At 41.5% G+C, this 14190-nt stretch overlaps 1 protein-coding gene across 1 annotated transcript in view; it reads left to right on the forward strand.

Moving 5' to 3' along the window:
• The window catches only part of PITX3 (paired like homeodomain 3), a 92602-nt gene that overhangs the window by 49242 nt on the left and 29170 nt on the right, over positions 1 to 14190 (forward strand). Inside the window, exon 2 of the mRNA XM_044298820.1 lies at positions 8007 to 8134. Within this exon, the coding sequence (XP_044154755.1) occupies positions 8026 to 8134 (109 nt within the window). The 5' untranslated portion in view covers positions 8007 to 8025. The remainder of the gene's footprint in view (positions 1 to 8006; positions 8135 to 14190) is intronic.

Genomic DNA, 14190 nt, shown 5'->3' on the forward strand with positions numbered 1-14190 from the left:
GCAACAAAAAATGCAGACAGCACACTTATGTGTTCCATGTGCTGTTCACATCTGTGTGGCTGTGCCGCAAATGATAGAAAATGTCCTATTCTTGTCTATTTTGCGGATAAGAATAGGCATTTTTACAATATGGGTGTCACGACCCTTGGTCATGGTCGTGACTCCTTGGGAGCCGCATGCGGTTGCCCGCGGCTTGGTGTTGTCTTGTACTTACAGCACCTGCACATGGGTTCCTGGTTGTGTTGTCTGTGGCAGGTGAGTGATGAGTTGTTTCCATTTGCCTGCCACTGCCATAGCTGTTTTTGTATCCCCCTGTGTTGCTTGGCCGTTGAGACTCCTGCTCCTCCGTGTCTAGGAGGAGCAGGTCGTCTTACTCTGTCCCCTAGTTCAGGGCCGACTTGAGGGCTTGTAGGGACTTTTAGGTTCCGGCGTATGAGCCCTCCTACCACCAAGGTCGGCTCATACAGACAGGAGACAGGGTCAGCGTTAGAGACGCTATAGGAGGTGACCAGCTCCCTAACTCTGTGGTCCCGGCCAAGTGGTAACCCTACCTTCTCCTGGCACCGCACGGCTGGGGGTTTTCCCCACCGCCAGCCGTGACAATGGGCTGAGGAAAGTGTGGGATGCACACTGCCAGTATCTGTATGCTGCGGATCTGCTGTTTGCAGACTAAGACAAATGGAATGCATTGATTAATGGGAATCTGTGACCAGGACAGTCCTCTTTAGGGCTTATGCACATGGCAGAGGCCATATCCCTCCCTTGCATGCCCTCCATGGACAGTTGTACAGGCTCTTTTGTTTATCATAACACACTGCCGGGCGGAAACTTCCGCCCGGCTGTGTTCGGTGACGTCACCGGCTCTGACTGGCGGGCTTTAGCGCTGCCCTAGCCGTTTTACTGGCTAGGGCAGCGCTAAAGCCCGCCCATCAGTGCCGGTGACGTCACTGGGCTTCCTGGCAGCCCAATGGAGAGCCCCAGTACGTCACCAGAACTCCTAAAAATGCCTTTGTCTGCAGGATTTAGCATAGGGAAAAGTAGAGCATCGGAGCATGAACTGCTCCGATGCTCAAGTCAAGGGGGGCTGTCTGGGTGAAAATGGGGGTATGTCCGGGTTCAGCTCTGAACCCGGACAACTCCTTTAATACTGTACCCTGCTGAATGGCGCTCCAAATCCAGTCAGTATTTCTTACACCATGTTTGATTTAAAGATTTAAAGTATGCCTATATGTGCATTAATAGGCCTCATAGCAAAAAAGTGAAATGCTTTCCATACCAGTGATACATTGCTTTTTAACCCACATCTCTTTAAAGGTGCAGTGTGAGGACATTATAAAATAACAAATTGAATGTCCTCAAGTGCACCAGTAACATTCCTGACCTTCATTCCTTGCACTGCTCAATCTTTGGCATGCTCTGACATCTGAAAATAATAGACAGTATCCAAGCAACTTAGGAAGACTGACGAATACTAGTAAACTGTCCGAAAACGGAACAAACTAGACAAAATAGAGAGAAATTAATGTATTAAAGAAGTTGTATAGGAGCCAATGTATGGTAATGCCACACTGGCCCAAGCCTGAGACCATAGAGATGCCCAGGCTAATCCTCATAAGGCCTCATGCACACGACTGTTGCCCAGTGGGTCCGCAATATGTGGTCACCGGCCGCGTGCTCCCCGCATCACAGATGCGGACCCATTCACTTGAATGGGTCCTCAATCCGGAGCTGCGGAATGGAGGCACGGAACCCCACGGAACATGTTGTATTTTTTTAGGGTGTGGACGGATCACTGATCCATTCAAGTTGAATGGGTCTTGATCCATCCCTGCTGCTGCATGGACGTTACCCGTGCATTGGGGACCGCGGTCGCTAATGCACGGAACGGCCACACAACGGCCGTGTGCATGAGGCCTAAGGGCTCATTCACATGGCTGTTGCTGTATTGCGGCACGGGGCACCGGCCATGTGCATGCCACATCACGGATGCGGACCCATTCACTTGAATGGGTCCACAAATCCGGAGATGTGGAACGGAAGCACGGAACGGAACCCTACGGAAGTACTACAGAGTGCTTTCGTAGAGTTCCGTTCCGTGCTTCCGTTCCACAAAAAGATAGAACTTGTCCTATCTTTTTGCGGAGTGGACGGATCGCGGACGCCATTCACGGGCACGGACAGAACACGTTCATGTGCAAGAGGCCTAAGTCTGTGGAAGGAGTTAATCCTATCTTAAAATGTGCTAAATACTATGGGGGTAATTTATCATGAGAGGAATATTTAAAGTCAGTTTTGCATGAGTCTGAGTTGGCATACTTTATGCCACACTTATCAAATGTCTCATGTTTGATAAAATTGTTTTATCCTTAAACTTAACACTTTTGTCTAGAACTGCAACTTTTTTTGCAACTTTTTAAAAAGTCTCAGTGATAAATCTAATATGAAACTCAGTAACATACCTAACCACGCCCACTTTCCCCACCACTAACTGGAGTAAGTGGTGTAAAAAAAGTGATTCCAAAAAGTCGCAAAAGCCCCATTTTGTGAATTTTTGAAGCCAGAATTCTGGCGCAAAGGCGTGATAAATGAGGGTCTATATGTTGGAACTATTTATTTTCCAGTACCAGTGCAGCATTCTCCATACCACTCTTTTTCAAATGCACTGGTTTGCATCCGCAGCTTATTTTGTAGGAGGACCAGGGGACAGCAGCAGCTTAAACCCACTCATTCTACACACCTTTACTAGATTGCACAACCCCACCAGGTGAGCAGTTCCATCACCACAGTTCACTCTATGGCAGGGATCAGCAACCTTCGGCACTCCAGCTGTGGTGAAACTACAACTCCCAGCATGCACAGCTCCTTGGCTGTTCTCAGGACTCCCAGAGAAGTGAATGGAGCATGCTGGGAGTCGTAGTTTTACAACAGCTGGAGTGCCGGAGGTTGCTGATCCCTGCTCTATGGTGTGTTGCTCTAGGTCAACCAAAATAATGATTCAACCAAAAGAATCATTCTTTTGATTTAACCCCTTAAAGGAGTCCACAGATCAGGTGTTTTGCAGTAGCTCTAGTGCTAGAAGTAGGTGTGCATTGTATAGTGGATGGAGCTGGTTAGTGCAGTGCTGCCCCCATTTACTTCAGTGTGAGCAGCGCTGCAGTACCTGGCACCGTCCACAACAGCTGATGGGTGGGGTGAGGTGTGTTGGACCCCTGCTGATCAGATATTGATGACCTCTACTAGCGACAGACGGTCAATATAAAAGGAATGGACAAACCCTTTAATGAACAGGCCTGTTTATGCATTGATGCCGGTTTTATTTATTTTATAATTTTTTTGCAAATTTTTGTCAGTATTTTAGCATCCAGGACTTTTTCATTTTTGTCATTGACTTTTTAAGTCCTTATATATGTAATTTTTGGTGATGTGAATAAAGAGAAAAGCAATTATTGTAATTTTTTAAATTATTCACGTTTTACTCTTAGCAACTATTTAAATAGATTTTTCAGGTTATTGTAGTTGCATGGATACTTAATATGTGTAGGTTTTTTCTTTTTATGTAATGAATTAAAGGGATTCTGTCACCAGGATTAACGATATAGTGATATTTATATATGCCCATTAGTCTCCATGCAGTGTTTACAATGATCCCACTGTTTATGCTCTGTGTGTGTTAGATTCTTATAAAAAACGATCTTATTGATATGTAAATCACCTCTGTCAGGAGCCCAAGCGGTTGTCCCATGATATGTTGGAGCCCAGCCGTGCCCATTGATTTGGTGCCCAGCACCGCCTACCACTTAATTTATTCACTCTACTATCCCTGACGTCAGTTCTTCTCAGTGCCGTAATGTCGCGCAAGCGCAGTGGACACTGTAGTCTGTGCGGACTACTGGCACCGGCTTTAACGAGTCAACTGCGCATGCGCCGGCTCCCTCTGCATGAGATTACGGCACTGAGAAGAATTGACATAAGGGATAGTGGAGTGAATAAATTAAGTGGTAGGCGGCGCTAGGCTCTGGATTGATGGGCACGGCTGGGCTCCAACATATCGTGGGACAACTCCTTGGGCTCCTGACAGAGGGGATTTACATATCAATAAGATCGCTTTTTATAAGAATCTAACACACACAGAGCATAAACAGAGGGATCATTGTAAACGCTGCATGGAGACTAATGGGCACATATAAATATCTACATATTGTTAATCCTGGTGACAGAATCCCTTTAACAAGATAAATTACTTTTTAACTAAATAGATGTAATTTTTTGCAAACATTTTAACATTTTTTAATTAAATGTTTTATTACATTTCTGTTTTATCACATTACTGCATTTATGTTTTATATATTTATTTTTAATGTATTAACATACTTCTGCATGCTAATGAATTATGTTTAGTATAAAAACAGTACTGGGTTTTTCCTAGGTCACCATGGCTGACTGTTTAGGGGTTCTCCAGTCTCAGTTCGCTTCACTAGGAAATCCGGTGACCTGTTAAAATTGGGGAGTCCCCTTTGATCATGCTGCAGTTACTCTCGACTAAACGGCTAAACCTTTGATCGTGAATGTTAGAGCAGGGGCAATGCTGACAATAGACAGGTGCATACCCATTCTAGGGTAGCACATGGTACCTGTACACAGTGTTATAGAATGAGACCCCTAAGTGACTACTGTTTAAAGGTATATTGGCAGTCATTATATGAGTTTTCCCATCTCAACATTTGTGGCATATCAATAACATATGCCAGAAATTTCAGATAGGTATTGGTACCATCCCTGGGACCCCCTCCCATCTCCAGAAAGGGCTCCCTGAAGTGAAGGGGAGCACACTACGCATGAGCAGCGTCTTCTCTATTCAATGCTATGAGAATTCTAAGTCCCATATCACTGAATGGAGAGAAAGCTATGTAAGTGCGACCACCTCTCCATTCACCTGTATGGGACTGCCAGAAATAGCTGAGCTAGTACTCGGCTATTTTTGTAACTCCCATAGTGGTGAATAGAGCGTGGCTGTGCATGCACGACTGCTCTTCTTTCACTTCGGCGGAGCCCTGTTCTGGAGATAGGAAAACCCCCTTTAAAGGGGTTGATAAACTGTTAAATAACCTGATGCCATCAGCATCCCATACCCTACTCCAGTTCTATGGAATAATGTTGCCATGGTAGCCTAAAAGTCAGATACCTAAGGGAACCAAACAGAATGATGTTCAGGTATGTCGTGATGTGCCTTATATTTCTTCATGCATTAAACACACCATAATATGTTGTTGGTTGGTGGGAAAATAAAACTCTTAGGCACCCAAAGAATCCTACACCAGTTAGCAGGAACACTATTTTCTGCTGGGAAGAGGCCGTCTGACCAGTTCCCAGCCAATCACAGGTTGGGCTTCCTGGTCTCTCGTTAGACACTCTAGGCCAGAGACCTGCTGGTATGGACCTACATTCTGTTATGGCAATCGGTATAAGACTAGATGTAACTATTATTTCATAGCTGGAAAAAGATACATAAATAGAAAAAAGTTGTCATGATATGTATCTAGTAAACATTACATTTTAGGTCTACACCTGTTTTTATTTTACCATGGTACACTACTGACTTTGTATAAGATAACTGATTGGTGATGTCTTTGTGTAGAGGGAAGGGATGAGCGGGCTGTTTTGCATGTTGTAAAGCAATATTTTCAACTAAAAAGTTACCTGATATTAAAGCAATTATGAAATATTCAGGTTTTTTTCTCTGTGAAGAGAGGACATTTATGAAGAAACAAGAACAAACTTCTAGATCAAGTCTGGTTATTTCATATAGTAGCTTTGTTGTGGTGAAGGTGGAAAACCTAGATCTTGACAAGAAGGATGGATGAGAAATGAGATCCTAGTGCTTTGGAGAGGTGTTAACTGCCCTTGGATAAAGACATAGCCGCATCTTCAGATCTCCGTTACATATTTTGCTGATAATGTTGCTATTTCAGTCTGAATGTCACCTATAAAAGAAGAGGCCTTGCTCTCCCGGGAGAGCTCTAAATAGAAGCCCTGCTAGATAATCTTTGATTTATAGGCTAGAGAGGCTCAGGGTTTAGAGTGAGTCTGCAATCTGCCAGGGGGGTTTCCAAGCCAAGAAACCATGCACAGGGTTGGCAGTACATTGGGGAATTTATGTGTCCAGTAGCCGGGTGGAGCACAGCATTTAATAATAGTGTCTATAAATTCTTACAATTATTAGAATCTTAAATACTTGGATAATAATAATGAGCACAAGTGGATGAATTATTAAAGAATTTTCAAATATCAACAATGCAAAATGTATTCAGTAATAATATCAATAAATAAAATGTTTATCTAAAATAAAATCTGTCTATCTATCTATCTGTCTAATTTATCTGTCTGTCTATGTCACATATTTACTCTTCTCTTTCTTTTATTTCTTACTATTATTTATTTTTTAGTTGTGTAACTTGGTCCTGAATACATTTGCATGTTGTCATTGAGTCGCAGCCAAAAATGCAGTTTGCAGAACATACCTGCCAGCCCACCTTAGCTGCACTCTTGAGTTTAAGGCACAGATACAGTATTACTATATATGTGTGTGTATATATATATATATATATATATATGTGTGTGTATATATATATATATATATGCATTTTGTTATGTTGCTGCCTTCTGCTGAAATATAAATAAATCTAAATTCAGGTTTTCCAGGTTCATTCTGCACTTAGTTCCCCATAATGACAAAGTGAAAACAGAATGTTCGAAATCTAAAAATATAATCTTGTATTATTATTACTGTTATTGTTATTTATTGGAAAGCATCATCAATCATTCATTAATCTAAAAATATTGGCATGTATTAAAAATTTTAGTGAAATAAATGTAAATAAATAATCTTGGGGAGCATGATCTTCACTTGATCTGAAGACCCTTATTGCAGTACTTAGTTGAAGCACATTTGGCAGTGATTACAGTCTCCAGTCTTCTTGGTATGATGCCACAAGGTTTGCAACCTGGATTTGGGGATTTTCTGCCATTCTTCTCTGCAGATTCTCTGAAACTCTGTCAGGTTAGATGGGGACCGTCTGTGGACAGCCATTTTCAGATCTCTCCAGAGATGTTCGATTGGGTTCAAGTCAGGACTCTGTCTATGCCACACAAGGACATTAACATAGTTGTCCCTAAGCCACTTCTGTATTGTGTGCTAAAAGTCACTGTCTTGTTCAAAGGTGAACCTTCAGCTCAGACAGCGGTCCAGAGCACTTTGGATCACATTTTCTTTAAGAATATCTCTGTACTTTGCTCTTTTCAACATTCCCTCAACTTTGACCAGTGTCTCTGCCCCAGACACTGAAAAACCACCCAAACAGCATAATGCAGTCACCACCATGCTTCACTGTAAGGAAGGTATTGGGCAGTGCCTGGTTTCCTCCAGACATAACTATTAGAATTAAGAGTTCAATCCTGCTTTAATCAGACCAGAGAATCTTGTTTTTCAGAGTCAGAAAATCCTATAGGTATTTTTTTTTATTTGCAAACTCCAGGTGGACTTTCAAGCATCTTTTACTTCTTTCTGGCCACTTTGCCATAAATCCCAGATTAGTGGAGTGCTGCAGTGATGGTTGACCTTTTGGAAGTTTGTCAGATCTGAACAGTCAAAGTTGATCCCAAATTCTTCGATTTAAGAACTATGGAGGCCACTGTGCTCTTGGGAACTTCTCCTGACCTGTGCCTCCACACAAGCATGTCTCTGCACTCTACATGAAGTTCTTTCCTCCTCATAGATCGGGTGCAGATTAATGGGGGGAAAATGGCTTTATGTATTTAATTTAGAATAAGGCTGCAACATAACAAAATGAAAAAAGTATAATATTTACTGCTTTATATTTTCACAGTAGTAGCTTATGGTTTCAGTGAAGTTGGCAGGTAGAAGGCTTACACTTCATTTGTTTGGCATTGCTAGTTTGACTCAGTTATGTGTTATCCACTTATTACACCGAGGCTCTGTTTTTTTTCAGTTGTCACTTTGTGCTCCTCATGGATTTCAACCTTCTGACTGACTCGGAGGCTCGTAGTCCTGCCCTCTCTCTCTCTGATTCTGGAACGCCACAACATGATCACAGCTGCAAAGGGCAGGAGCACAGTGGTGAGTACACTCATGGAATCTAGTGCTGTAAATTATATTCTAATATGTAAGGACATGGACATTTTGTCTGAACTGTTCTTGATCATGGCATACCCTATATAACATCCATTGTGTATATTCCATTCTGAAAGACATCATCACTGAAAAGGTGGTTGATGAGGTGAGCTGTTTGAGACATTAGCTCACAAGTAATGCTAGGAAGACTCGTCCCCGTCTCGGCCTGCTATTGGTTGCCCCCACCCCTACCCTGTTGCTGGATTTTTGATCCGTGCAGCAGGGAGATGCAGTGGCAGCCATGCGGGCATCAGGAGTAATGCAGTTGCCAGGGAGCGGGGTAAGTATAACCTGTATGAGGTGCCCATCCATTTTAGGGGGCATTATAGGGGCATTATAGGGGTTAGATAACCTAGAAAACCAAGATATCGCCAAAAGGAACATAACCCTGTCACTTATGTGTGGACATGTAATATAACAAAACATCATTTTATTGAAACACTGACAATAAACACATATGTAAAATCATGCGGATAAGTACTGTGATAGAGACCCCCCTTGGCAAGTAAAGTGCCTCCAATATAGATAAAGTGACCAGTGCAAAATGGCAAGAACCAGGAATTACTGTAGGGAAAAAGAAAACTCAGACTACCAACTGAGTGAAAGATTGAACCCACATTAGTTGGCCCATATGGGTATCAAAGTTGAAATAGTGATCAATACAGTCTACTGGTACAGCCATAATCAATGAATAAGTACAAAAGTAAACATAAATTGATGCGCCATACTGACCCGGGCGGGGAAGCAGTTTCCCTGACGCACATTTCGCCTCGCCAAGCTTTTTCAAAGGTATACATATCTCTAGAAATCAACGTCCTATATACCCCCCACCCAGCTGAAGGTAATCACCCCACCTGTATAATCAAGTGACCACCAATCGCTATCCAGGGGGCGGGGTATCCTATATATGAATGAGAAAATATCCACAGAGGGCTATAATATATACAGACGTGGACAAAATTGTTGGTACCCTTTGGTCAATGAAAGAAAAAGTCACAATGGTCACAGAAATAACTTTAATCTGACAAAAGTAATAATAAATTAAAATTCTATAAATGTTAACCAATGAAAGTCAGACATTGTTTTTCAACCATGCTTCAACAGAATTATGTAAAAAAATAAACTCATGAAACAGGCATGGACAAAAATGATGGTACCCCTAGAAAACACAGAACATAATGTGACCAAAGGGACATGTTAATTCAAGGTGTGTCCACTAATTAGCATCACAGGTGTCTACAACCTTGTAATCAGCCATTGGGCCTATATATATGGCTCCAGGTAATCACTGTGTTGTTTGGTGATATGGTGTGTACCACACTCGACATGGACCAGAGGAAGCAAAGGAAAGAGCTGTCTCAAGAGATCAGAAAGAAAATTATAGACAAGCATGTTAAAGGTAAAGGCTATAAGACCATCTCCAAGCAACTAGATGTTCCTGTGAGTACAGTTGCACATATTATTCATAAGTTTAAGATCCATGGGACTGTAGCCAACCTCCCTGGACGTGGCCGCAGGAGGAAAATTGATGACAAATCTAAGAGACGGATAATCCGAATGGTAACAAAAGAGCCTAGAAAGACTTCTAAAGAGATTCAAGGTGAACTTCATGCTCAAGGAACATCAGTGTCAGATCGCACCATCCGTCGTTGTTTGAGCCAAAGTGGACTACATGGGAGACGACCAAGGAGGACACCATTGTTGAAAACGAATCATAAAAAAGCAAGACTGGAATATGCCAAACTACATGTTGACAAGCCACAAAGCTTCTGGGAGAATGTCCTGTGGACAGATGAGACAAAAATCGAAGTTTTTGCCAAGGCACATCAGCTGTATGTTCACAGACGAAAAAATGAAGCATATCAAGAAAAGAACACTGTCCCTACTGTGAAACATGGAGGAGGCTCTGTTATGTTCTGGGGCTGCTTTGCTGCGTCTGGCACAGGGTGTCTTGAATCTGTGCAGGGTACAATGAAATCTCAAGACTATCAAGGAATTCTAGAGAGAAATGTACTAGCCAGTGTCAGAAAGCTTGGTCTCAGTCGCAGGTCATGGGTCTTGCAACAGGACAATGACCCAAAACACACCGCTAAAAACACCCAAGAATGGCTAAGAGGAAAAAATTGGACTATTCTAAAGTGGCCTTCTATGAGCCCTGACCTCAATCCTATTGAGCATCTTTGGAAGGAGCTGAAACATGCAGTCTGGAAAAGGCACCCTTCAAACCGGACACAACTGGAGCAGTTTGCTCATGAGGAGTGGGCCAAAATACCTGCTGAGAGGTGCAGATGTCTCATTGACAGTTACAGGAAGCGTTTGATTGCAGTGATTGCCTCAAAAGGTTGCGCAACAAAATATTAAGTTAGGGGTACCATCATTTTTGTCCATGCCTGTTTCATGAGTTTATTTTTTTACATAATTCTGTTGAAGCATGGTTGAAAAACAATGTCTGACTTTCATTGGTTAACATTTATAGAATTTTAATTTATTATTACTTTTGTCAGATTAAAGTTATTTCTGTGACCATTGTGACTTTTTCTTTCATTGACCAAAGGGTACCAACAATTTTGTCCACGTCTGTATATTATATATATATATATATATATATATTTATATATTAACCGATTATAGAATCCATTGTTAAAGCCTGGACAAATAATTGCAGTAGCATCAGTCATAATGCATAGAGAATTCAGTGTTGAATAATAATTATCAAGATTATCAGAAAAGACACACATAAAGTGATGTGAGAAAGTGCCAAAATTACAAAGTAGGTGCATGTGTGAAGTGCCCTGTGAAAGCGAAACACGCGTAAATAAAATATAAAAAATGTGTATATTTAAATATTCATAGACGTGTATACAAAGACCGATCCACCATCAATCGAATCTACTGAGTATTCCACTATCTAGATGATGCCCCCATCTCTCAGCATTAATACTTAAAATATTTCTAAAAAACAATAATAAATATTTTTCCCCCTGACGTATATAAGTGACACAATGTCCAATTATAGTAAGTCCGTATTGTATATTTTTCGACCAGTACTCATCCGCATGATTTCATATATGTGTTTATTGTCATTCTCATATTGTGTTTCAATAAAACAATGTTTTGTTATATTAAATGTGTGGTCTACGTGACTTGGTAGAGAAGGTTGGATAACCTCTTTAATGTCTACTGAATGAACCACCAGCTAATCTTATGGAAGCCTCCTGAAAACAGAAATCCAGGCAGAGAAGGGTCATACAGTTGGATTTTAACATGCCTGATCAAGTTGCTTTGGGGACATAGGCCAATGCCCGAGGTGTTGGCCAAGCTGAACGTTTATGGTAAAGGTTGGGGAGTGAGTGATAGAGATAGCTGCCGGGTGAATGTATGGTCAGATTTACACTGCTCAACCACTTTATCCTAATCTTTTATTCTCAGCAATGAGATTGGGGTCTTGGGGACTAAATATATATATATATATATATATATATATAATTTTTTATTTTTTTCAATTTACTGGACTTTACTATTATCACCTACTGAATCTGTCTACCTAAAGTGCTCAGACTCTTGAATTCCAGATGTCAGTGTACCAGATTTGCAGAGATAGTATTAGGAATCTGCTGTATTGATACAAGATGTTTCACATTTATCGTTAAAAAGAACAACATTTTATTCTACAATGCTCATTTAGATTGCCGACACTAATAGGTGGCTAGTGTGAATCCACCCTAATAAATCTGGTGCATATAGAATTTTCTATTTTAGTCTCTTTTTACATCTGCTATGAGCAATTATACTTTTACATCACTAATTTGCAACTTTTTAACATTTCCCTTTCTTCACACATGCAGCATTTTCCTGTCCGGCGCTATCAGTGTACAGATGCCGGATCTGTGCACCGAAGTGCAGTACACATACATCAGTTGTATCCAGCTCCCAGCCTGAAGAAGCTGGCCGGACACAACCGATATATGTGAAGGGGGCCTAACATCTGTCCAAGGAGTTTTCCCCCATGAAAATATCGCAAAAATAAATAAATAAAAAAATACTTGCAAAATCTATGTTAAAAATGCAATTAAAAATGTAAGGAACCAGCCTAAAAGTGCAATGGGAGCTTGGAGCTCACATTTCCTCTTTTATAGTGAGATGACCAAGCCTATCATTAAGTGTTCAGTGTGCACGTGAAATGCGTAAGAGACTGTATTTTAATTTTGTTGGATGTGTCCTAAAACTTGGAATTTCAGAGAAGTGTTGATGCCGTGGAATTTTGGATGAGATGACAAATATAGCATATTTGGTAAAAAAAAAAATCTGGTACAGTTTTGGAAGTTATAAGTTGTGTAAACTGAATAATAAATTTGGCCCATTGGGGGACATCTATCAAAAACTATTGAAAAAGAACAAACAGTAGCTATTGTGAACTACAAAGCTCGGGACCCATGCTCAGTAGGCAAGGGAATTATGTCACATTTTAATTTCATGGTAAGCATTAAGCTATGTGCAGGTGCAGTGGATTAGGTGTGGATTTTCCATAATGTAAGTAAGGCTACTTTCACACTCGCGTTTGGTGCGGATCCGTCATGGATCTGCACAGACGGATCCATTCAGATAACACAAACGTCTGCATCCGTTCAGAACGGATCCGTTTGTATTAACTTTAACATAGCCAAGACGGATCCGTCTTGAACACCATTGAAAGTCAAAGGAGGACGGATCCGTTTTCTATTGTGCCAGATTGTGTCAGTGAAAACGGATCCGTCCCTATTGACTTACATTGTGTGTCAGAACGGATCCGTTTGGCTCCGTTTCGTCAGACGGACACCGCCTCCAAAGCAGAATGGAGATGGAACAGAGGCAAACCGATGCATTCTGAGCGGATCCTTTTCCATTCAGAATGCATTAGGGCAAAACTGATCCGTTTTGGACCGCTTGTGAGAGCCCTGAACGGATCTTACAAACGGAAAGCCAAAACGCCAGTGTGAAAGTAGCCTAAAATGCAATGTGTGTAAGTGGGCTTTAATAAAACCCCCATACACATGCCACAGAAAAAGCTGTCCTGACTTGAGGGCATGCTGCGGATTTCTAGTATAGTGAGTGTGTAATGGACTCTATAAATGCAGTTCATCCGTAGTAGTTGGCTAGATGTGCATACAGGGATTAGGTAGTGAGGCTCGTCTGTAGAGTGAATTGTGAGGGTGACTGTGTCTAAAGACTAAATTGCTAAAACTATTTGTCATGTTCAGCACAGTGTCCACAAAATGTTTATTCCCTCCTTTTGTATTATACTTACATGAGCTCATAATAAAAATCAAGGTTGCATTTCTTAAATAGCTGTCTTATGTAACTTGAAAGATATCAGTGCATCTGTTCTTTAGCTTTTAATATTTTCCATAGCTTAGTCAGTGATATTATTACAGTGCCATCTAGTGGTTTGATCAAAAAATGCAGATAAATAGTGTCCAGGATTCTCATTGCATGTCCAGAGTGGAGAGTGGTTGCAAAGAATGTCCGGCTGCCCACACATTAATGGTGTCTGCTGGGAAAACCCTAAACTGCAATGCCTCTCTTTGTGCCCCCACAATAGAATGATGCCCCCCTTTGTGCCCTACTATTATAATAAGGTCCCTCATATCTGTCCCCACATTATACTAATGTCCCCCATTTGTGCCCCTACAATAAAATAATGTCCAGATTTGTGCCCCCACAATATAAGCCCCCACTTTTGTTCCCTCACAATATAATAATGTTCCTTTATGTGACCCCACAATCAGGGGCGTAGCTAAAGGCTATTGGGCCCTGGTGCAAGGGTTCAACTTGGGCCCCCCTTCCCTCAGTGCTTTGTGGCCAGGGGCAGAGAAGCACATTGCCTTCATACTGTTGAGGTAAAAATTGAAACGGCACCCCCCCATGCCAAATTCTTGACCTAACCCTTTCCCTCCAGCCAGAGGTATAACTTGAACAGCATGCACTTTCTATAATACTGGTGTCTTCTTATGCACCACAAGGGT

The sequence above is a fragment of the Bufo gargarizans genome, chromosome 6, assembly GCF_014858855.1.
Source record: "Bufo gargarizans isolate SCDJY-AF-19 chromosome 6, ASM1485885v1, whole genome shotgun sequence".
Classification (NCBI taxonomy): domain Eukaryota; kingdom Metazoa; phylum Chordata; class Amphibia; order Anura; family Bufonidae; genus Bufo; species Bufo gargarizans.